At 37.0% G+C, this 25,179-nt stretch overlaps 1 protein-coding gene across 1 annotated transcript; it reads right to left on the bottom strand.

Moving 5' to 3' along the window:
* Positions 1-9,423: 9,423 nt before the first annotated feature.
* Positions 9,424-10,830, bottom strand: LOC133795664 (AT-hook motif nuclear-localized protein 23-like). Its single transcript, XM_062233119.1, has 3 exons — positions 10,824-10,830; positions 10,629-10,717; positions 9,424-10,044 (listed from the first exon to the last, which is right to left on the bottom strand). The coding sequence occupies exons 1-3, from the start codon at positions 10,828-10,830 to the stop codon at positions 9,424-9,426; spliced, it is 717 nt and encodes a 238-aa protein (XP_062089103.1).
* Between the last annotated feature and the right edge of the window lie 14,349 nt (positions 10,831-25,179).

Genomic DNA, 25,179 nt, shown 5'->3' with positions numbered 1-25,179 from the left:
CCGGGATAAAATGGACTGAGTTAGGACTTTCGGAACACTCCTAAAACCACAATGAACAAGGGTGAGTCTAAAGAAAGGAGATGAAATGAAAGAGAATAGGAAGACTAAACCATTAAAAGAAAATATGCTTACCACCACTTAAGTGCTTAAGAACTTGGATTCCCTAACCAAAATAAGAATAAGGTTAGGGGACTGAGTAGAAGGTTTTGAGAAAAGAAATAACATAGAATACAGAAAGGACTAGAGTTTTGGGTTTACCTCAAAGATTGCAAGATCAATCTAACCTCCACCGAAATACTATAGAACTCACTTCCCAAGTGTTTGATAAGCTTATGATGTTTAAGCTTATAGTTTTTCCCCAAACCAGGTGTTTACACTCTCACACTCACTTAACACTAGCAGCTTCTGAACTTAGAGCAAATGGTGAATAATGGCTGGGTACTAGGTCCTATTTATAGAGTTTGGGAATGAAAATATCTTGATTTTCACTTGAATAAAAATAATGGCTTTTTAGATGAAAATCATTTGAATAATCGTTCAGCAGAGGCTGAAGACTCGTTCAAAAAATTCTGGACTGTTGAAGAAGTTTGAATGGCTGAGAGGAAATGAATTCAAAAACATTTGAAATCATACTGGAGGAGGCGATATATCGCCCCCTATAGGCGATATATCGCCTGGACCTTTGTTCCCGAGGCGACCGTGCATCGATTCGTGTTTTCCGTATCTACGTGCTGCGACATATCGCCCCCTATAGCTGCGATATATCGGCATACGCTGAATATTTAAACACGAATTTACACATTTTTAGCTGAGTTTGAATGGAGTAAACAGCCTTGACTAAGCCCTCAACGTGCTCAAAGCTGCTGACTGACCCTATACATTCAAACTTTTACCCTTATTTAATTTAATCCTCAAAAATACTTAATCCTTAATTACCATTCAAAACATGTGCTTAAAATCCTATTGGTTGATGTCTAAACCTTATAATACAATAATATAATCCTTAATATCAGACACATTAATCAAACCTTAGGTTATACTTAATATTCTTAAACTATAGGTTAAACTTAGAAAATCTATAAGTACTACTATGAGTGTCCAAATAACTCCCGGTCTGAACCAAAAATCCAAAGTAACAATGATAACACTAAACATACTATAATACTACTAAACAATTAGCTAAGTAAAGTTCTTGGACTCTACAATAAGGCACAACACAACAACGAATGATAATAAAGATTATTAACTCTCACTTTCTCATAACTAACGAGATAGTCAGAAAGTACTTAATGATTTACAACACATCAACCATCTCACTCTCTAACTTACTCACAAAGTCAAAGCAACAATTTATTATAGAAAAGAAAAACAAAATTGAAACAATTGAAGCTACGAGTTATTAGTCAATAAGCTCTAGAAACCATCAAAATGAAAAAGCAGAAGTATAGATCAATCAAGTATATATGATACAATATAATCAGGAAAAACAATAAAGTGAAAACAGAGCATATACAATACAGTAAGAAAATATAGCATAAATAAATTGAAGATGAGTAAAATCCTAAAGCCTTCTTTCTTTTTTATCAAAAATATATGAGAGAAAACTTTTTTTTTCTTTTTTTCTTTTAGTGCCCCCTTCTCCCAAAATTTGATGCATATTGTAATCTCAATCAAGCAATCAGCGAGAAATGACCTTCACTTCAAATGATTTTAAGAAATGAAGATACCTGAAATCAATTCCAAGGTCTTATTTGTCAAGTTACAGTTTTGTGACAAATTAAGGCGTCTCAGGCAGACAAGATCTTGGATATTTTTAACACCTGCATCAGTTATTCCTCCACCACATATTTCAAGGGATTGCAGCTTCTTGAAGCCTGTTTAGTATGGAAACATATTGGAACAACATAATTTAGCAGATGATAATAATATAGCCAAGCTAAGAAACATCCAATTGAAGTTGTGTAGAGTCCAAGAACTTTACTTAGCTAGTTAGATAGTAGTAGTAATAGTAATAGTGAGTAGTAGTTATAGTATGTTTATTACTGTGGATTTTTGTTCAAGCCGGGACTTAGTTGGAAACTCCTAGCAATAGTTAGGGATTTTATAAGTTTAACCTATAGTTTAAGAATATTAATTACACTACTACAAAAACACTCTTTTAGGACACTCACCTAGATGCGAGTCCTAAAAACTATGTGTGTCCTAAAAGTTTGATTTTTTTTTTTTTAAAAAACACCTCCTAGACTTTTTAGGACACTCATTGCGAGTCCTTAAAGAATTTTTTTAGGACACGCGGTGCAAGTCCTAAAAACTTATGTGTGTCTGAATGTTTGATTTTTTTTAACAAAAGTTCCTGGACTTTTTAGGACACTCATTGAGAGTCCTTAAAAAAACATTTTAGGACTCGTAATGAGTGGCCTAAAAAAATTTGTGGGTCTTAAAAAACCTAAATAGAAAATTTAAGTGTTGTCATTTAATTAATTATTTATTGGGAAATAATTAATAAGAAATAATTATTATGTGTTGGGAAATAATATTTAACAATATGTTTTTTTTTAACATTTCATTTTTATTTTTTAAATGTTATATCATATATATAATACCTAAACCTAATAACCTAATAGATATGTCGCCTCCTTCCTTCTTCTTCTTCTTCTTCAACAAAAACAACTCAGCTGCCTCCTTCCTTCTTCTTCAACAGAAAGAACTCAGCCCTTAGCCACTCTCATCAACAGCTACGGATCACGACACCCTTAGCCACTCATCATCAACAGTTGCGGACGACGACCGACGGTGCGTAAATCTTCGGGCTGGGTGGTTCTCGGCGATGGCGGCAGATTCAAGCGACGTAAGGGCGAGAACTTTCGGGCTGGGTGGTTCTCGGCAACGACTACAACTTCGAGCGACGCAGGGGCGACGACTTCAAGCTTCGGCCAACGCATGCTCGGTCTAGGTGGTTCTTCTCGCCGACGGCTTCAGGCGACGTAGGGGCTCATCGGTGCAAGGCTTCTGGCTGGGGCTCGACGTCGACGGCGACTGGTGGTTCTCGGCACCTCCGTCCACCACAGTAGTTATTTCTGAATGTTATATATATATATATTGATTTAATATTTATTTAATATATAAATGTTATTTCTGAATTATATATATTGATTTGAATTTTATTTTGGGTATGTCTTTAGTGTATAGATAATAATTTCAGATTATCAATTTATTTTATTTTGGGTATGTTTTTAGTGTATAGATTAATATTTCAGATTATCAATTTATTTTATTTTGGGTATGTTTATAGGGTATATTAATAGTTTAGGTATTTTGTGTTTCATTTTCAAATTAGTTAATGTTTAACTAATATGTTGTGTTTGTTGCTGGACTGTCTGATTTTGTTTATATGTTGTGTTTGTAGGTTTTTAAAATTTGGTGATGTCCGATTTGCAGTTGTTATGCCGCCGGTTTTTCTAAGAAAATTTATGGACTCATGTAGATTTAATTATATAAAATTATTGTTTATCTTCAGAATTAATTAGAATGGTTGTTAATTGTTGTGTCTCATTGAAAATAATGTACAAATTTTGTTATTTTAATTTATAAGTTTTCAGATTTGTATATAAATGTTTCATTTAAAAAGTCATTTTAATTTAAAATAAAAATAAATTATTTTTAAAAAACTAAAAATAAAATTTTTCAGGACTAGCAATGCGAGTCCTAAAAACATTCTTTTAGGACTCGCTACTTAATTAAAGGCACTCAACCAGATTTTTTAGGACTCGCACAGTATTTTAGGACTCGCATTGCGAGTCCTAAAAAACCTTAGTTTTTAAGGCTCTCAAATAGAGGACTCGCGCCCCGCGAGTCCTAAAAAAATTTTTAGGACTCGCAATGCTAGTCCTAAAAAACACTTTTTGTAGTAGTGTTATAACATAAGGTTTGATTAATATTACTGGTTATTAATATGATAATTATTATAACCTAAGGTTTAGATGGAGCCAATAGGATTATGACACTTGTCATATGCATGGTTATTAAAGAATTATTATTTCAATGATAAAATAAGGGAAATATAAGACTTAGTCTTCACCAGAATATGTTAGGAGCATGACATTTGTCATAGTTTTATTTATTTGTGGATTAGATTAGATAATTAAATAGATTTTTCATAACTTTAGGGTACTGTAACTTCTGACCTATTTTTGACCTAGTTATCTTATGAATTTCGAAAAATAGTATTTCTATAAAGTTGTAGATAATTGAATTATCTTTCTAACGGTATAAATAAATTCTAAATCGGAGTCCTACAACTCCAGTTATGTTGACTTTACTACATGTGAGTTTATAGTTACGAGATTTAGGAAGTTAGAAGTTAGGATTCTATTTGTTTTTATTATTTTGTTTTATAAATCAAGCTTTAACTCCTTAAACCTCTCTCTGAACAATTTGACCAAGTCCTAAGCCTTTGGCTGAAGAATATTCAAATATTTTCAATTAAATTCATTATTTTTATTCAAAGCCAAAAATAAGATTTTTATTCCTAGAACTCTATAAATAGGACCTAGCACCAAGCATTTTCATTCATTCTTCAAGCATTGATCAGAGCCTTCCAAGTGCTAGTGAGACTATAGAGTGATAAACACTTGGATTAGGGTTATAAGCTTAATAAACACTTGGGAAGTAAGGTTATAGTGTATTTCGGTTTTGAGGTATAGTTCGGTCATAGAAGCATTCAAGGTATTCCTATTCTTAGTTCCTTTCAGTATTGTTTCATTATTTTTATAGTCCTAACTCAGTCTTCTCTATTCTTGGTTAGGCATCTAAGTTCTTCGAACTTGAGGTTTCTTGTCGGTAAGAATATTCTCGGTGGTTTTTAGTTCATTCATCTCTTTCTTTTAGAATACTCACCTCTATATTATGGTTTTTAGGAGTGTTCCAAAATCCCAACTTTGTTCTCATCATCCCGGTATATTGGTAAGGAAAATAGGATAGGATATTATGTATTATACCATATGTTATCTTATGATTTATGTGTTTTGTTAACTTATGATTTGTGTGATATGTATGTTTGTAGACTTGGGCATCCTGTACAACTAACAAGCCCCAATAAATTTATGGGCATATGACTTGCTTAGCCAGCAAGCCCCACAAATCTAATGGGCATATGACTTGTTTAGTTTATGGGACCCCAAGTAATAATGACCATTATAGTATATGTGACATATGTTATGATATGTTTTAGTATATGTTGATATGAATTTTATGTATATGATTTATGTGTTAGATTTTCCTTGCTGGGCATTAGGCTCATTCCTTTATGTTTATATGTGCAGGAAAATAGTTATGGCGGCGGAAAGATTCTTGGCAGCTTGGGGATGTGTATTGAGGCGGGATGGAATCGGTGGATTGCGTGTTCGATTCGAGGATGAAGTTTTTAAGTCTTTTAGTTATGATTTCTATGTATTATTTTTTTTCCGCACTTAATTTTGTAACCAATTTATTTAAGTTATATTTTGTTTTCAAAACAATGGGATCCCATATCCTAAATGAATTTTTATGTATTTAACCTTTACTTTACAGTTTTTAAACAAAGTTATGGTTATTTCATATGTATGTTTTCTTAAGATTAGTATAGTAGTCATTAATGGTCCAAATTCTAGAATAGTTGGGTCGTTACAAGTTGTTTGCATAAAGGGTGAAATTCTAATTTATTAGTGGATCACCATCATCAAATTTGGAGATCACCCACGAACCTACTTAATGGAACTAGAGTTGCACTCAAACATGAATCACTAGCAGAGACCATAAATATGAGTGTTTTTTCCTATCTACTCATTAGACCTATGAAAAACAATATGATAAGCTAAGCTGGAGTTATTCTTCGCTAGCTGCTCCCTATAGACCTTAAACCAATAGACTGTTGTTGCTAGAAACATAGTGAGATCCTAGCATAGGACTTTTAAATTAAGAAATGAACACTGTACTCCTTGTAGTTGGATTACAGTCAAGTTTGACATTCACAATCTGCAAGGAACATGAATTGAAAAGCTTCAAATATGCGGGGAGTAACTAACGTGCATAAAAAATTCAAGTACAAACATATAATATGTAAAAATGAATGTAAAGTACTTAATTTCTCATGCATGTTATGACAATCGAAAGTAATTGACACAAAACCAGAGCCGTGATTAAACAACACTGATTAAATAAAAAGGGGTCATGGCTGCAATTCATTAACATACATCATAAATAATTCATTCCAGAATCTGTGATATGAGTTCCAAAATGATCCAGGTGTGTCAATTCAATAAGATCTGCATTCACAATCCACTGACATTATTATTAACATCAGAGGCCCTGCTTACATGAGCACATGGAGTAAGCTCAATATTTGAAATTAAAGGATAAGAATGAAGAAAAGAGTAAATTAGGAGACTCAAAGTTTGGCCTAATTTTAATAAGTACAGAGAAACACCAATCAGAAATTGAGTGTAGAGACACTAAACTTGCATTAAAATACTTACTCGTAAGATTTTCAAGTCCTTCGTCAGTAATTTGGCGTGCATCCAAGTTAAGTGATTTAAGAGATGTCAATTTAGACAACTTTTTCAAACCACCACCAGTTACTAATGTGAATGACAGAATCATATTCTCCAAATTAGTCAAACCTAAAGAGTAATCAAGTAATATAAAAATCAGCAGATGGCTTTGAACCATATATTCCCGAAACACGGGGCCCAATTATCATAGCAACAAAATAAACATCAACTAAAGTAACAAACTCTCTCATATAATTTCAATTACAAATAGAGATTTTGTTCAATATGGGGTCCAGTTATCATAGCAACATAATAAACATCAACTAAAGTAATTGGGACTGAGGATATTAATTGAGGATTTCAAAGCCTGCTAGGGCTTTGCTAATGTTAAACCCAAAAAAATTATAAATCAAATATAGAACATATATATCTTACAAATAGCGGTGGGAAGGGCTTTGCCGAGAAGAGAGAAGGACTGAGGAAAGAAAGTGACAACTGAGAGAGTGGTCGAGGAGAGAGAGTGGCGAGATAGAGTCATGGTAGAGTCAAAGGGAAAGGAAGAGAGAAAGGGGAACTGAAGAGGCTGAAGGGTGGAGAGGGAAAAGTATTTTTAATCAAGGTATCGTACCTTAAAAAGATGTAAGCAGAGGAGAATACGAGTCGTGGTAAGTTGAAGAACTTGAGATAGTCGGCGTGACGTACAGCCTGCGATACCGCCGTTGTGTGCTGCAGAAGCTTGTACTGACGTCGTGAGGCAGAGATAGATGAGACGAGACGAGAGTGAGAGTGAGAGAGGATAAGTGTGTGAAAGAGAGTGAATGGAGAAGAATAAGCTTTGCAACAGAGTGTAAGAAAGAGAGGTAGAGAGGCGGCAATGGAGGCTGAGAGAAATTGTTTGGGTATCTTAGGTTTAGGGATTAAATTTTGGCTGAGAGAAATTAGACCCAAAAAAATTTCATTTGGTGCCTAGGTATATTTCATATGGCGCCAAAAATTTTCTTCCTTGTTTTTTTTAATCATCTATTAATAACACTTTTAAATACGTGTCATTTTTTACTGTAATATATACTAAAAATTGTTGTAGTGACTGAAGCTGAGTACAAGAGTTTGGCAAATCTGGCTGCTGAAATTACATGGATTCAGTCACTATTATCTGAGCTTAGACTGCCTTATGTTTCTTCTTCTCCTCCAGTTCTATGGTGTGATAACATTAGTACCATTCTTATGTCTGCCAACCCCATTTTGCATCAGAGAACCAAACATATTGAACTCGATTTGTACTTTGTGCGTGAGAAGATTGCTCAAAAAGCTCTAGTGGTCCGGCATGTTCCCTGTCAAGACCAGATTTCAAATATCTTCACCAAAGCTTTGTCTAGTTCTTGGTTTCTTCTCTTACGGGACAAACTTAGAGTTGAGAATTTCTCACCTCTAAGTTTGAGGGGGTGTTAGGAGTTAGTTATGCAGTTAGATTTCTGTTTTAGCTGTTTAAGCTTTCTGTTATGAGTTTGTTACAACTCATTTGTATATATACTCTTTGTACTCTATTGATTAAGTTAATGCAATAATACTTTTCCCAATAAAGACTATTAGTGGCGACTCGCCGCTACTAATAGTCTTATATAGGCATAAGCATAGTCTAATAAACCATTTAATTTGCTTCCACGTTTATCTATATATACATATATAGGAGAATTCTCTTATAGGGGCTTCACTTTAAGCCATACCGGTGGGACTCTCAGTGTTCTCGACATGCGGACAGTTTTTGGCGCGATTTTTTTGTATGACTGTGTATATTGTAGCTATTTAGAGCATCTTGCAAATTTTCAAAAAATTCCAAATAGTTTACAGTACCGAAAACTAAGTTCAAACATGTTGTTGCACGCGTGACTAATTTTTTTTATGCGCGTGGAAAACAACAATTTTTAACCTAGTTTTCGGTATTGTAAACTATTCGGAATTTTCTGAAAATTTGTAGGATGCTCTAAATAGCTACAATATACACAGTCATAAAAAAATTGTGTCGAAAACTGCTCACGGGTCGAGAAACACTGGGAGTCCCACCGGTAGGACTTAAAGTGAAGTCTCTATAGAAAAATTGTCCAACATATATATGTATATATATATAGATTATTAGGGGAATTCTCCTATAGGGGCTTCACTTTAAGCCCTATCGGTGTGGCTCTCAGTGTTCTCAACCCGTAAACAGTTTTCGGCGTGATTTTTTTTATGACTGTGTATATTGTAGCTATTTAGAATATCCTGCAAATTTTTAGAAAATTCCGAATAATTTACAGTACCGAAAACTAAGTTCAAACATGTTGTTGCATGAGTGACTAATTTTTTTTATGCGCATGGAAAACAACATGTTTGAACCTAGTTTTTGCAGGATGCTCTAAATAGCTACAATATACACAGTCATAAAAAAAATCGTGACGAAAATTATTCCCGGGTCAAGAACACTGAAAGCCCCACCTGTAGGGCTTAAAGTGAAGCCCCTGTTGAAAAATTGTCTATTATTATTATTATTATTATTATTATTATTATTAAAAGTGATCAGAATCTTTTACGTTTCTCTATATACATATATGGGAAATTCTTTAGTCCCTCACGGGACTTAGTCCAACAAGTGGGACCCAAAACTTTTTGTCAAGTGTCATGCTATGAACAATTTTGATGTTTTTTTTTTTTAAACTTTATACCTGTTGAATCGGTTATGTAAACCGAATGTGAAAAATTGTGCTGGTCTGATTGTGAAAAGTAAGGGATATAACTGTAAATGTCAGTCCCAAAAAATAATGAGTTGGGGTTGTATGGTCATTTTAGTATGAAGTTGAAACTTATTTACAATATTAGCTACGTAAATTTTTATTTGCAGCTATGTAATTAAAATGATATATTACGTAACATGAAATGAGTAAAATGTAACAAAAAATGAGTCATATGCCACGTTCGTGAAAGAGGAAGCTATCACAATGGCCGAACCGGCTGCAATTAAGGCTCCAACAACATTCCCACCAACCACCTGACCTTGTCCACCGGCCAAAAATACAGTGAGGCTGGTGGCGCCCGGTGGCGCAGGCGAGGGCAAGAACGATCCTGAAAGGGAAATTATCTCGAACCTTCCGTGGAGGGTCACCACGAATCCGGCTGCGGCGAGCTGCCGAAACGTGATGTTGGTGACGGTGCCGCTTCTGCTAAGGACACAAATCCCACGCTGCCGCTTCCGGGCATAGGTGGCGACAAAGTCAAAGACGTTGCAGCAGCTTCCGACCTCCAAGATGTGGGCCCGGAGAGTGTTTGCGCTCTCTCGTGTGATGATCATCGATGACTTTGGCTTGTTCATCGAGCTAGGTGGTCGGCCTCTGGGGCAGCGTGAGGCCATATCACCGGAGTTTTGATGATGACCCGAGATGAGATCAAAGCCCCCACCTGAGTGGGGTTCAAAGTTGTTGTTGTCGTCGTCGTCGTCATTGTCATCGACGTTGAGTGACTGTTGCGGTTGACATGAAATGGAAAACTAATACAAGGATATCAATTTTGAAAACACAATTCGAAAAAAGGGAAAAAAAAATAAAAGCACGTATCTTAACCATCATTTTCTAAACAAATGGCTTCATGATAAAGCTTTGTAATGCATCAGTTATTATTTATATATATATATATAAGTATATATATAGGGACCATACAAGCTACAAGTTTGAGGATCCTTTACGTCTGAGTCTATGCAACAATGCCTGGTTCTTTTGAAGCAGTTGTTTTCTCCAAACCCTCATCTTCTTCTGCACATTACAAGAAAAACTGTTGAGGAACAGTCTATTGATAGTTTTAAAAGGTTAAACCACTCCAAGGTAAATGGTTGAAACCAGATCTAGACATATTTGACAAGCCCATACATGCATTATGTATATAGAAACAGAACAATGATCTTTTCTTTGGGAGCATCGAAGACCATCACATTTTGTGAGAGCTTGCATGGGAAACGTCTTATTTTGAACACCGTATTGTCCGAAGTTCGGTACTTGCTCATCTTTCTCTAACTTTACTGGCTTAGTGAAATCTTCTGATTCTGCCACCTTTATTTTGGATAGTTACTCAGCTAACTCTGTTTTTACATCCTCCTGAACGGGGTAGCATGTCTCTGGAGTCATTTGAGGCCACCTTTACATTCTTCAGATCTCTCCTCTTGTAGTCTGTCAAGGGGTATATGTGAAAGTGAAACACGTAGCCGGTTGCTAAGGGGTATGAAGGGGTATATGTGTATTTTAACACATTGTCAATATTGCGTCTCAATCTTACCGTCCATCAACAATCGGGCAGCTTAGATTTGATGAAGGACTAAAACCTTCAAATCCAACTGAGGATTGTAGAATTGCCCTATATATATATATATATATATATATTATTATTAAAAGTGATCAGAGCCTTTTACGTTTCTTTATGTACATATATATGTATATATCTTTTATTATTATTATTATTATATTCTTTCTCTCTCCCACACGTTCTCTGCCTCACTTCCCTCTCAAAACCCAGCCTCCTCCCTCGTACCCATTTTTCTTTCTCTGATCTGCCTCCCTCAGACCCATTTTATTTGTACGTATATCCTTGATCTAGAGCCCATTTGAGATGTTAATGCCAGCTTCTTTTGATTTTTGTCAAATTGGATCTGATTGTAAGTGTTTTTACCCTTCTTATTTAGTTTAAATCACTCGACTCGTTGAAGGAATTACAAGCGCATGGACAAAAGCAAAAGCTGCAGTTATCAAACACGAAAATACATCCCCTCTTCAATAACCATGACATGACAGTGAAAACTAGTCATTGGTATATACTAATTTTTTTTATTATGATTTTTAATTTGTATTGTGTTTATATTTTCATAGTCTTAGTTACTGTATTCTTTAATAATTTCCTGGTCTGGTAGTCTCTTGTTCACTTTCTTTTTATATCATTCACAGCTTTAGCGACTAAACAAATTCCCTTTTAACAGGTTTTGATTTTGACATTGCAACCAAAAACCAAAGAAATTCAAATGACAAGGAACCTAGATTTGAAATGACGAAAGTTGGAAAACCACCGCAACATCTGGTTGCATATGCTTTCTATGAAAACTTTAGTTGATACTATTCAACATATAAAAAATTGTAATGTTTTTCTAACTTAAACATCATGATAATTTAAGGGTGAATTTTTATTTGTACCAGAGATATGAGTAGATTAGTACTTCATATCAGGTACTGATTCTATTTTTTTGCAGTATTATTATGTTCTCAATTATTTGATGTATCTTGAAATGTATAGACTTTTTGTTTTGCATGCCAAAAGTGATGATTTTGTCAAGCATGAGATTACCTAAAATAGTTGTGATTATAGTGTTTTTTTTAAAGTTAGCGTTAGTCTTCCTTTTCCTGCACCATATTGGTGTTGCAGCATTCTTTCATGGTACATATTTTTTTGAAGCGACACACTTTTTTCTCTGATCTCCCTTATACTCATTTTTCTTCCCTCTCAAAAGCGATGCTCTGCTTCCCTCTCCATATGGCATTTTCTAGCTTTCTTTAGAGCTACAAAAGAAGTTTGAATCCTTCAAATTTTTGGACAAGCAGCAAGTATTTTTTATTCTTTCTTCTTTTCCCTACTAATTTTTTCGGTTTTGTTCATGGTTTTTTCCGTATAAAAAGAAAGCTAATAACATAAAAGTTTTTAATTTAGTTTTTTTGTGGCTCCATTGTTTTCAAAAGTTTAATAATGTTAATAGCTAGTGTAAAAGGTATATTTTTCTCAATTCGCTTTTGACAGTATATGAATGATCAATATATATTTTTGTTTCAGTACGAAGGAGCTGTAAAAAAAAAGAGGGAAGGGGTCTTTCTATTTGGGACACTTTTTTACATACTCCTGGTAATTGTTTATTTTTCAATTTCTTGTTTTAAATTTATCTGGACACAGAGAGTACAATAACTTGTGCATATAGATCATTAATTCTACCCATATTTAATTAACAATATTAAAATTTTATTTTATATAACTATGTTTTTTTTTATTAGTGACAAAGCTGTCAATATTTGTCGCACCAATTCTCTTGAATTTATTTAAGTAGGTGACCCTTTTATTCTTGCCATTTTTTAATAACTTTTATTCTTTTATATATAACAACCAACCAAAGTTCATAACTGTATGACGTAACAATTATTCTATAATCTATCTATTCATTATTACAAAAAACAATATAATTTTTTTTTGTTTTTTTTTCTACGATTATTATAAGAAACGTCTTGTATGTTAATTAAAACTATGAAAGTTCCTGGAATTTGAATAATTTGACCTTATGAATTTAAACTTATTATACTATCTATTTGATCTTTTTAATATCATTTAAAGAATATTAAAAACACTCTTTCTCTGTTTTTTCTTTCAATTTTTTACTCATCTCAATACTTCATAGTTGAATTATGTTAAATATTTCATATTTTATTAATATTATTAGTCATTATTAGATCAATATATGTTGTTAATTAATAATTAAATTACCGAGAGAAAACTAAATTAATTATTTTCTAACTAGATATTAAGTAGTATAATAACTTAAAAAACTAGCTAGATAAAAAATCTTTATGCGTTGTTCTGTGTTTCTTATTTCTTATTATTATTATTATTATATACTATTGTTAGGATAGGGTCTTCATAGGGTCAGGATAGTGTCGGGAGTCGGGATATGATCTTTATAGGGTCAGGATATGGTCTTTATAGGGTCGGGATATGGTTCATAGGGTTGGGATAGGGTTCATAGGATCAGGGGTCGGGATAGAGTTGGGATAGAGTCTTTATAGGGTCGGGATAGGGTTCATAGGGTCGGGATATGGTCTTTATAGGGTCGGGATATGGTTCATAGGGTCGGGATAGGGTTCATAGGGTCGGGGGTCAGGATAGAGTCTTTATAGGGCCGAAATAGTGTTGGGATAGGGTTCATAGGGTTAGGAGTCAGGATAGGGCCTTTATAGGTGTAATGACCCACTAATCTAGACTAATTGGACCATTATCGAAACTATACATAAAACTTACATTTTATGAAAATACCATAATTTATTGAGTAACTTGAAAATAAGAGTTATTTACAAAGAAATAGAATACTAAGAAGGATTTTGGGATCCCATTGTCTTTAAAACAAAATAAGATTTAAAATAAAAGACATTACATAATAATGCGGAAAATACATGTAAAACCATAAAAAAAAAAACATAAAAGGAGACTACATCCTCGAATCGATAACGCTCGGCCCCTTGACTCCATTCATCATCGATACACATCCTCCCAAGCATCACGAATCTTACCGCCTCTAAGCTTATTTTCCTGCACATAAACAGAAAGGAGTGAGCCTAATGCCCAGCAAGGAAAAACCTAACACATAGTCATATACACAATTTCATAAGAAAACATAAAGACTTAACATAATACATATAACATACACTTATTATAATGGCCATTATTACTTGGGGTCCCATAGACTAAACAAGCATATGCCCATGGGGTTAATGGGGTCCTACTAGCTAAGTAGGTCATATGCCCATAACCCATTTGGGGTCTTGTTAGTCATATGGGTCATATGCCCAAGCCTACAAACATACACATATATCATAACACTTTTAATAACATAAAACATATAGATAACGTAATCACATAACATGTTGATTCTAGCCTATTTCCTTACCAAAGTTACCGGGATAAAATGGACTGAGTTAGGACTTTTGGAACACTCCTAAAACCACAATGAACAAGGGTGAGTCTAAAGAAAGGAGATGAAATGAAAGAGAATAGGAAGACTAAACCATTAAACGAAAATATGCTTACCACCACTTAAGTGCTTAAGAACTTGGATTCCCTAACCAAAAATAAGAATAAGGTTAGGGGACTGAGTAGAAGGTTTTGAGAAAGAAATAACATAGAACACAGAAAGGACTAGAGTTTTGGGTTTACCTCAAAGATTGCAAGATCAATCTAACATCCACCGAAATACTATAGCACTCACTTACTTCCCAAGTGTTTGATAAGCTTATGATGTTTAAGCTTATAGTTTTTCCCCAAACCAAGTGTTTACACTCTCTCACTCACTTAACACTAGCAGCCTCTGAACTTAGAGCAAATGGTGAATAATGGCTGGGTACTAGGTCCTATTTATAGAGTTTGGGAATGAAAATATCTTGATTTTACTTGAATAAAAATAATGGCTTTTTAAGTGAAAATCATTTGAATAATCGTTCAGCAGAGGCTGAAGACTCGTTCAGAAGATGCTGGACTGTTGAAGGCGTTTGAATGGCTGAAGGGAAAAGAATTCAAACGAATTTGAAAACATGCTGGTGGAGGCGATATATCGCCCCCTATAGGCGATATATCGCCTGGACCTTTGTTCCCGAGGCGACCGTGCATCGATTCGTGTTTTCCGTATCTACGTGCTGCGACATATCGCCCCCTATAGCTGCGATATATCGGCATACGCAGAATATTTAAACACGAGTTTACACATTTTTAGCTAAGTTTGAATGGACTAAACAGCCTTGACTAAGCCCTCAACGTGCTCAAAGCTGCTGACTGACCCTATACATTCAAACTTTTACCCTTATTTAATTTAATCCTCAAAAATACTTAATCCTTAATTACCATTCAAAACATGTGCTTAAAATCCTATTGGTTGATGTCTAAACCTTATAATATAATAATATATTCCTTAATATCAGACACATTAATCAAACCTTAGGTTATACTTAATATTCTTAAACTATAGGTTAAACTTAGAAAATCTATAAGTACTACTATGAGTGTCCAAATAACTCCCGGTCTGAACCAAAAATCCAAAGTAACAATGATAACACTAAACATACTATAATACTACTAAACAATTAGCTAAGTAAAGTTCTTGGACTCTACAATTCTCCCCTACTAAAAAGAATTTCGTCCTCGAAATTTACTTACCAAATAACTCCGGATACTGGCTCTGCATGTCCTCTTCCAACTCCCACGTTGCCTCGCGTTCAGAACTATTGCTCCATAGGACTTTAACTATAGGAAAGCTCTTGGACCGTAACTGCTTCATCCCCCTATCTAGGATGCTAACCGGTCGTTCCTCGTAACTTAAGTCTTTCTGGAGTGCTATAGTATCGTACTTGAGGACGTGAGATGGGTCTGACACATACTTGCGTAACATCGAGATGTGGAAGACGTTGTGACTATCGGCTAGTGCTGGCGGTAGGGCTAGTCTATACGCAACTGGTCCCACTTTGTCCAATATCTCAAAAGGACCTAAGAATCGGGGACTGAGCTTGCCTTTCTTCCCGAACCGCTTGACACCCTTCATAGGAGATATCTTCAGGAAGACTTGATCTCCAACTTGGAACTCCACATCGCGTCGCTTGGTATCCGCATAGCTCTTCTGTCGGCTTTGAGCAGCAAGCATACGCTGTCTAATAAGCGTTACTGCTTCTTGTGCTTGTCTAACAGCTTCGGGCCCTAGAAGCTGCCTTTCTCCTACCTCGTCCCAGTGCAACGGTGATCGACACCTTCTTCCATATAGCAACTCATAAGGTGCCATCTCGATCGTCGACTGGTAGCTATTGTTGTACGAGAACTCGATCAACGGTAAGTACTTGTTCCACGATCCTCCGAAGTCAAGTACACATGCGCGTAGCATATCCTCTAAAATCTGAATTGTACGCTCGGACTGCCCATCTGTCTGAGGATGGAAAGCTGTACTAAGACTTAACTTAGTACCCATGGCTTGCTGTAAGCTTCTCCAAAATCTTGACGTAAACACTGATCCTCTATCTGATACTATCGTCTTGGGGATTCCATGCAATCGTACAATCTCTTGAATGTAGATGTCTGCATATTGGTCTGCCGTATAAGAAGTCTTAACAGGCAGAAAATGAGCCGACTTGGTTAGTCTATCTATGACTATCCAAGCAGAATCATGCTGCTTATTTGTCTTTGGCAGACCCGTCACGAAGTCCATGGCTATATCGTCCCACTTCCACTCCGGTATGCTAAGTGGTTGCAATAATCCTGCAGGCCGCTGATGCTCCGCCTTCACTTGCTGGCATACCAGACACTTAGATACATACTCTGCTATGTCCTTCTTCATCCCTGGCCACCAATAGACTGCCTTGATGTCATGAGTCATCTTGGTAGACCCTGGATGAACAGAGTACGGAGTATTGTGCGCTTCTTCTAGGATCGTCTTCTTAATACTCTGATTGTCTGGCACGCATACTCGATCCTTATATCTCAATAAACCTTGACTGGATATTGAGAAATCTGTAGTCTTGCCTTCTCTGACTGCATCCATGTGCGTTGCTAGTGAATCATCATGTCTCTGACCATTCCGTATGTCTTCTAGCAGATTCGATTGGATAGACAAGTTAGCCAGCTTGCCTACAACCACTTCTATTCCGGCACTGATAAGCTCCTGCTGTAGTGGCTTTTCTATTCCGGATAAGGCTGCTAAGTTCCCATAACTTTTTCGGCTAAGTGCATCGGCAACTACGTTTGCCTTCCCCGGGTGGTATAGGATTTCGCAGTCGTAATCCTTTACTAATTCCAACCACCGGCGCTGCCTCATGTTAAGCTCCTTCTGAGTAAAGAAGTATTTTAAACTTTTGTGGTCCGTATAAATCTCGCACCGTTCTCCGTAAAGATAATGGCGCCAGATTTTTAACGCAAAGACCACCGCTGCCAACTCCATATCGTGAGTTGGATAGCGTTGTTCATACTCCTTTAACTGACGTGACGCGTAGGCTATCACCTTGTCATTTTGCATCAGTACGCATCCCAATCCTAACTTTGATGCATCACAGTAGACAACGAACTTGTCGTTGGGTGTTGGGACACTAAGTACTGGTGTTGAGCAAAGCTTATCCTTAAGCAACTGGAAGCTTTCCTCACACTTATCACTCCAGTTAAACTTTTGTTGCTTCCGGGTCAAGTTGGTGAGTGGAGTGGCTATTTTAGAAAAGCCCTCTACAAACTTTCTATAGTAACCTGCTAGCCCTAAGAAGCTTCTTACTTCCGACACGTTCTTTGGTCTAGGCCAATCCTTCACGGCCTCTACCTTCGATGGATCTACTGCAACTCCGTCTTTCGATATGATGTGCCCGAGGAACGCCACTTGCGAGAGCCAAAACTCGCATTTCTTGAACTTCGCGTAGAGTTGGTGCTCCTTCAATCGCGTCAAAATCATCCTCAAGTGTTCCTCGTGCACCACTTCATCCTTGGAGTAAATTAAAATGTCGTCGATGAACACAACGACGAATTTATCCAAGTAGTCCTTGAAGACCCTATTCATTAAGTCCATAAACGCGGCTGGCGCGTTAGTAAGACCAAAAGACATAACCAAGAACTCGTAATGTCCATAACGAGTCCTAAAGGCTGTCTTGGGGATATCTTCTCCCTTTACCTTGAGCTGATGATACCCGGACCGTAGATCGATCTTAGAAAATACAGTCGCGCCTCGGAGTTGATCAAACAAATCATCAATCCGAGGTAGCGGGTATTTGTTCTTAATTGTTACTTTATTCAGCTCACGGTAGTCTATGCACATGCGCATACTTCCGTCCTTCTTCTTCACGAATAGTACCGGAGCTCCCCACGGTGAATGGCTTGGCCTAATGAAACCCAAGTCTAGGAGTTCTTGTAGCTGCGTCTTTAACTCCTTGAGTTCCGTAGGTGCCATCCGGTATGGTGCCTTAGAGATAGGCTCGGTGCCGGGTACTAATTCTATCGTGAAGTCTATTTCTCTAGTTGGCGGCAATCCTGGCAAGTCATCGGGAAATACTTCTGGAAATTCTTGTATGACTCGAACATCTCCAACTTTGAGTGATGTCTCCTTCTCCACATTCGTGATGTTGGCTAAGAATGCTTGACATCCTTTCTCCATCATTCTCTGAGCTTTGAGAGATGATACTAACGGTGTGCGTAGTCCTGAAGCTTGTCCCATGAAGCACAGTTTCTGGCCGTCAGGGGTCTCGAACATCACCTTCTTGCGTCTGCAGTCGATCGTTGCGCCATGCCGTGCTAGCCAATCCATGCCTAGTATGACGTCGAAGTCCTTGATCACCAGCTCTATCAGGTCTCCTTCTAGTTCCTTGTCCTCAATCTTGATTGGTACGCCTCGTATAATTCGTGATGATAGAACTACTTTGCCCGAAGGCAACTCGGTTGCAAACCTAGTTCTAAATCTTTCACTAGGTTTGTCTAGTTTATCTATCATTCCTAACGAAATATACGAATGGGTGGCTCCCGAATCAAATAATACATGACATAATTTATTGAGGATGGAAACCTGACCTGTGACCACCTTGTTGCTAGCATCCGCCTCTCCTTGGGTTAAGGCAAAAACCCGAGCAGGAACCATCTTTTCGTCCTTCTTTTCTCCCGGCTTTTGCTGAGGACAGTCTCTTTTACGATGCCCTTCTTGACCACAGTTGAAACACTCCTTGGTGTTGGCACGGCATTCTCCGGGGTGCTTCTTCTGACATTTGGCACATGGCGGGTATTCCACATAACCCGACCTATTTCCCCCATTATTTGGTCGTGCCCTTTTATTGTTGTCGGCTTGCTTGTTGTCAGGATGCCTTCTCTTCTGTCCGTTACCGTTGTTGTTGGACTGACTGTTGCTGGACTGATTGTTGTTCCGACTGGCCTGAGGTTGGCTCTGCTGCCTAGGTTCCGGCTTGCTGGCTTCTTCTTTGCTCACGTTGGCTTGCAACCTTTCTACTTCAATTGCCGTCTCAAGAACGTCGGCATATGAAGTGTTTCCCGGGTTTGCTAGTTTAACCCCCATCTCGATCTTCGGGCGAAGTCCTCTAACAAACTTGTTCACCCTTAGATAGTCGGTTGGAACCAACTCTGCTGCGAACTTCGCTAAGCGATCGAACTGACGAGCATATTCCGCCACTGTTAAATTCCCTTGCTTCAGATTGGTGAACTCCTCAACTCTCGTAGCAAGCACTGCTGAATTGTAGTACTTCTTGTGGAAGAGCTCCACAAATCGGGTCCACGTCATGGTGGCAGCATCGTGGGATTGCTGGACCAAGTCCCACCATATCCTGGCATCTTTCTTGAGCAAAGATGAGACGCAGGATATGCGGTCTGCATTACTAAGGTTCATGTGGGCTAGGATCGGCTCCACATTCCTTAGCCATTCTTCTGCTTCAAAGGGGTCCGTAGTCCCTTCGAAGTTCGGAGCGTGCTGCTTGCGGAACCTCTCGTACACTGGTTCCATGTGCTGAACAGGATAAGGAGCGTAGTTCGTCATAGGCCATCCCCCATACGGACCAACTTGTTGGGGTGCTGGGGCCATTGGCTGTGGCTGCGGCTGCGGCTGTGGCGGAGGCTGAGGCTGAGATTGAGCCTGTTGGCGTTGTTGCTGCAGAAGTTCCTCGACTTGCTGTCGTAGTCTGGCAATCTCTGCGGTGTTGTCAGCTGGCTGTGCCGGTGCGTTGCGGCGAGCAGTAACACGTACTCTCCTTCGGCGAACGGTAGGGACCGCATTGGTCGCTGGAACATCGTTGGAAGCGTTCCCGTTGGTGCGAGCAGATCTTCGGAGAGACATCGTAGCAGAGTTCTAACAGTTAAGAGAAACATGTTAGAACTTCTTCCTAATAGGCTCTAAGGCAAAAACTTATTCTAAAACAAACATATCTCGGACCTATTTATTATGACTTTTTATGAAAAATTATATAGGTCTTTATTTATTATTAGAGTGGGTTTCTATACTTAGAAAAACAAGTCATATTTATTTTCTAAGTGTGTTTCTAATCATCCTATATGACTTAATTCTCAGGCTCGAAACTTATCTTTGTTCCAAAGTTAACCATATTGAGGGAGGGCTGGGATCAGTAAAATCGTTCCCACTACTAAGGCCCCCTAACTCTCAACAAGGAAACCAGGTTCATTGATTCGTATCCACCCTCACCGAACTCAGTCATTATTCATTTTATTTAGTATTTATTATGATTGTGAAAAAAAAAAATTTCAAACTCACACATGATATTCAAATAGCATGTTTATTCATTTGGAAAACAATTTCACTTATTACAATCATAACATAAAAGTAAATAAAACAAATAAAAACTACTAATCTAAAAATCGGGATCTTCTACATCCGATCCGTCATCTAACATATCATCATCTATAGCCTCATAGTCATCATTATCATGAGCATCAAAATGCCCTCTAGGAAGGTTTGTGAGAATCCTATTCTTTTGCTCCTTGGTGAATTGAAATTCAAATTTTGCGGTGAACCTAACTAAGAGGAAATAGTATCTCATTGCTAATGGTGATTCATCCTCATCATTCATTTCTTCCCATATTTCTTCTAAGGCTGCTATTACAGGATGGAAATCTTTAAACAACCTAATCACTAATACATATTGTTCTGTTGATCTTAGCATTATTTGTTTAGCCTCTTGAAGGCCACCTATTGCTTGGTGAAACAAAAGCAACCTTCGTGTAATCCTTTCTAAGGCTCCTACGGTGTTTCTTGGCTCCCTTATTCTTTTTAAGGCCTTAATGGCTCGGATATCTTGGTAGGTTAAAGCTCCATTCATTTTTAACTGAAACATAAACACTAAAGTTGTTAGCTATACACATAGACAAAGTAACTTGTAACTTGTAACTTAAACACTTACTTGGCGGTCCGATTCGGAGCTTTGAGCATGTGTATCGAGGAGAACTTCATGCGAAGGAACCGTTTGCTCTGATACCAACTGTAATGACCCACTAATCTAGACTAATTGGACCATTATCGAAACTATACATAAAACTTACATTTTACGAAAATACCATAATTTATTGAGTAACTTGAAAATAAGAGTTATTTACAAAGAAATAGAATACTAAGAAGGATTTTGGGATCCCATTGTCTTTAAAACAAAATAAGATTTAAAATAAAAGACATTACATAATAATGCGGAAAATACATGTAAAACCATAAAAAAAAAAACATAAAAGGAGACTACATCCTCGAATCGATAACGCTCGGCCCCTTGACTCCATTCATCATCGATACACATCCTCCCAAGCATCACGAATCTTACCGCCTCTAAGCTTATTTTCCTGCACATAAACAGAAAGGAGTGAGCCTAATGCCCAGCAAGGAAAAACCTAACACATAGTCATATACACAATTTCATAAGAAAACATAAAGACTTAACATAATACATATAACATACACTTATTATAATGGCCATTATTACTTGGGGTCCCATAGACTAAACAAGCATATGCCCATGGGGTTAATGGGGTCCTACTAGCTAAGTAGGTCATATGCCCATAACCCATTTGGGGTCTTGTTAGTCATATGGGTCATATGCCCAAGCCTACAAACATACACATATATCATAACACTTTTAATAACATAAAACATATAGATAACGTAATCACATAACATGTTGATTCTAGCCTATTTCCTTACCAAAGTTACCGGGATAAAATGGACTGAGTTAGGACTTTTGGAACACTCCTAAAACCACAATGAACAAGGGTGAGTCTAAAGAAAGGAGATGAAATGAAAGAGAATAGGAAGACTAAACCATTAAACGAAAATATGCTTACCACCACTTAAGTGCTTAAGAACTTGGATTCCCTAACCAAAAATAAGAATAAGGTTAGGGGACTGAGTAGAAGGTTTTGAGAAAGAAATAACATAGAACACAGAAAGGACTAGAGTTTTGGGTTTACCTCAAAGATTGCAAGATCAATCTAACATCCACCGAAATACTATAGCACTCACTTACTTCCCAAGTGTTTGATAAGCTTATGATGTTTAAGCTTATAGTTTTTCCCCAAACCAAGTGTTTACACTCTCTCACTCACTTAACACTAGCAGCCTCTGAACTTAGAGCAAATGGTGAATAATGGCTGGGTACTAGGTCCTATTTATAGAGTTTGGGAATGAAAATATCTTGATTTTACTTGAATAAAAATAATGGCTTTTTAAGTGAAAATCATTTGAATAATCGTTCAGCAGAGGCTGAAGACTCGTTCAGAAGATGCTGGACTGTTGAAGGCGTTTGAATGGCTGAAGGGAAAAGAATTCAAACGAATTTGAAAACATGCTGGTGGAGGCGATATATCGCCCCCTATAGGCGATATATCGCCTGGACCTTTGTTCCCGAGGCGACCGTGCATCGATTCGTGTTTTCCGTATCTACGTGCTGCGACATATCGCCCCCTATAGCTGCGATATATCGGCATACGCAGAATATTTAAACACGAGTTTACACATTTTTAGCTAAGTTTGAATGGACTAAACAGCCTTGACTAAGCCCTCAACGTGCTCAAAGCTGCTGACTGACCCTATACATTCAAACTTTTACCCTTATTTAATTTAATCCTCAAAAATACTTAATCCTTAATTACCATTCAAAACATGTGCTTAAAATCCTATTGGTTGATGTCTAAACCTTATAATATAATAATATATTCCTTAATATCAGACACATTAATCAAACCTTAGGTTATACTTAATATTCTTAAACTATAGGTTAAACTTAGAAAATCTATAAGTACTACTATGAGTGTCCAAATAACTCCCGGTCTGAACCAAAAATCCAAAGTAACAATGATAACACTAAACATACTATAATACTACTAAACAATTAGCTAAGTAAAGTTCTTGGACTCTACAATAGGGTCGGGATAGGGTTCATATACAGTCTTTAATTTATTTCATTTCAACTTTTTTTTTTATAAAAGACAATAAAATTAGTAAACATGCTCACCGACCAAGTCAACCAATTGACTTAATTAAAATTTAAAAATTGTATGATCTTATATTTACCGTAGATGGCGACTAATAAGAGTTGGAGGAAATTGAGAAATCGTGCATGTGATGCTTATTGGATTGGTCTCCAAAATTTCATGAATATGGCGTCACAACATAAAGATTGTGATAGGAGAATAAGATGTTCATGCGTCAGATGGATGAATCTTAGACTGCAAACTTTGGATGTCGTTCAGGCACATATATTCGATCGGGGTTTCCAACAGAGTTATGAACAGTGGATTTACCATGGGGAAGTCCAGGAGGATGTTGATGATTAAGGGGTGGATGAGAATGAGCTCGTAGATGAGATGCGAGACGTCGTTGACGACTCCTTTTAATGAGGATGCTGAACGAGATTATGTAAGTTTAATTTTATTATCAATTCAAATAATTATATTTTTCTGTTGTATTATAATATTTTTTAAAAATAGATTAAGTTGAAGTCAATTCTTGAAGCTGAGACTCAACAAACATTTGAATCTGGTACCGATGATTCTTCCTCAGTCGATCAAATGAATATATTAAGTCAAGTTCTTGGTGAAAGGCGGGGCCACCAGCAAGGAGTTGGCCGCAAATTAAAGGGAAAATCGTTAACTCGTCCTTCTCAAAGATCTCATTCTCAGGCACCCCCTCAACAGTCGACTGAGGAAATACGTGAATTGGTTGATATTGTGAAGGTTATGAATAAACAACTTCAGTACGTGTATCAGCAGCTTCCACCTGAAAAATGTCTGGCAAAAAACGTGGAGAAGCAGAATAGATATCAGCAGTTTTTCGAGAAGTATATAGGCTCATCTTCTGAAACTCAGACACATCACACGTCTCAAGCTTCAGCTTCTCAGCCTTCACTAGGCCATCCCGACACGTCTGCACCAACTTTGCCATCTCAACCTTCGACTCAGCCATATATGTATCAATGGTTGATGCCTCCGTACCCTCAGGCTTATCATCCTCATATGAGCGGACATTCGTCTCAATCCCCGCCTCCTCATATGAGTGGATCGTTGTCTCAACCTCCGCTCTATCCTTATCCTTATCAATACATATATGGGCCTGGAGGATCATTGTTACCTCCACAGTATCCATAGTCGATGCCTCCGCACACACTGCAGCCACCGTCGCCACCGCAGGCACCAGAAGAAGGGGACAATACAAAGGACGCCGAGGGTTGAGATGTTTTATATATTATTGTATTAAATAATCATTTTTAATTAATATATTATTGTATGAATATTTAATTTGGATAATATTGTATTAGTTGTGTAATTTGAATAAATTATTATTTTTATGCATATTTAATTTTGACATTATAAATTAAAAAATATTATTTAAATTTTTTATTTTAAAATTATATCAAAGTATTAGGGACGAAATTTGTCCCCGCTAATATTATATTATTAGGGGAGAAATATGATATGAGAATCATGATTATTACAGGCGACGATCGATTTATTAGGGGAGAAATTGTCGCCGCTAATACTAATTATTAGGAGCGACTTTTATGTTGCTGCTAATAACTGACATTAGCATCAAAAATATTAGCGGCGAGTTTGGGTATTATTAGTGGCGACATTCGTCGCCCCTAAAAACTATTTTTATTGTAGTGTATATAGATTTGTACCCCTATAAGAGGGTGTTGCAGGTCCCTCAATGTGGTGATAATTGTGGTGTTGTTGTCCTCCCTTTTTCATGGCGAGGTTTGACACTCCTTCCCCCAAGGGTGTACTTATATGTCTTATAGTAGGTTGTGTCGGGTTGGAATTTATAAATAGAATTTAGGGATCATTAATATGTTATGAGTTACAATGATGTATATGTAACATGTAATAAAATAAA

The sequence above is a fragment of the Humulus lupulus genome, chromosome 8 (assembly GCF_963169125.1).
Source record: "Humulus lupulus chromosome 8, drHumLupu1.1, whole genome shotgun sequence".
Taxonomy (NCBI): domain Eukaryota; kingdom Viridiplantae; phylum Streptophyta; class Magnoliopsida; order Rosales; family Cannabaceae; genus Humulus; species Humulus lupulus.
The sequence above is the reverse complement of the archived record's forward strand: the minus strand, read 5'-3'. Positions and strand labels throughout refer to the sequence as shown.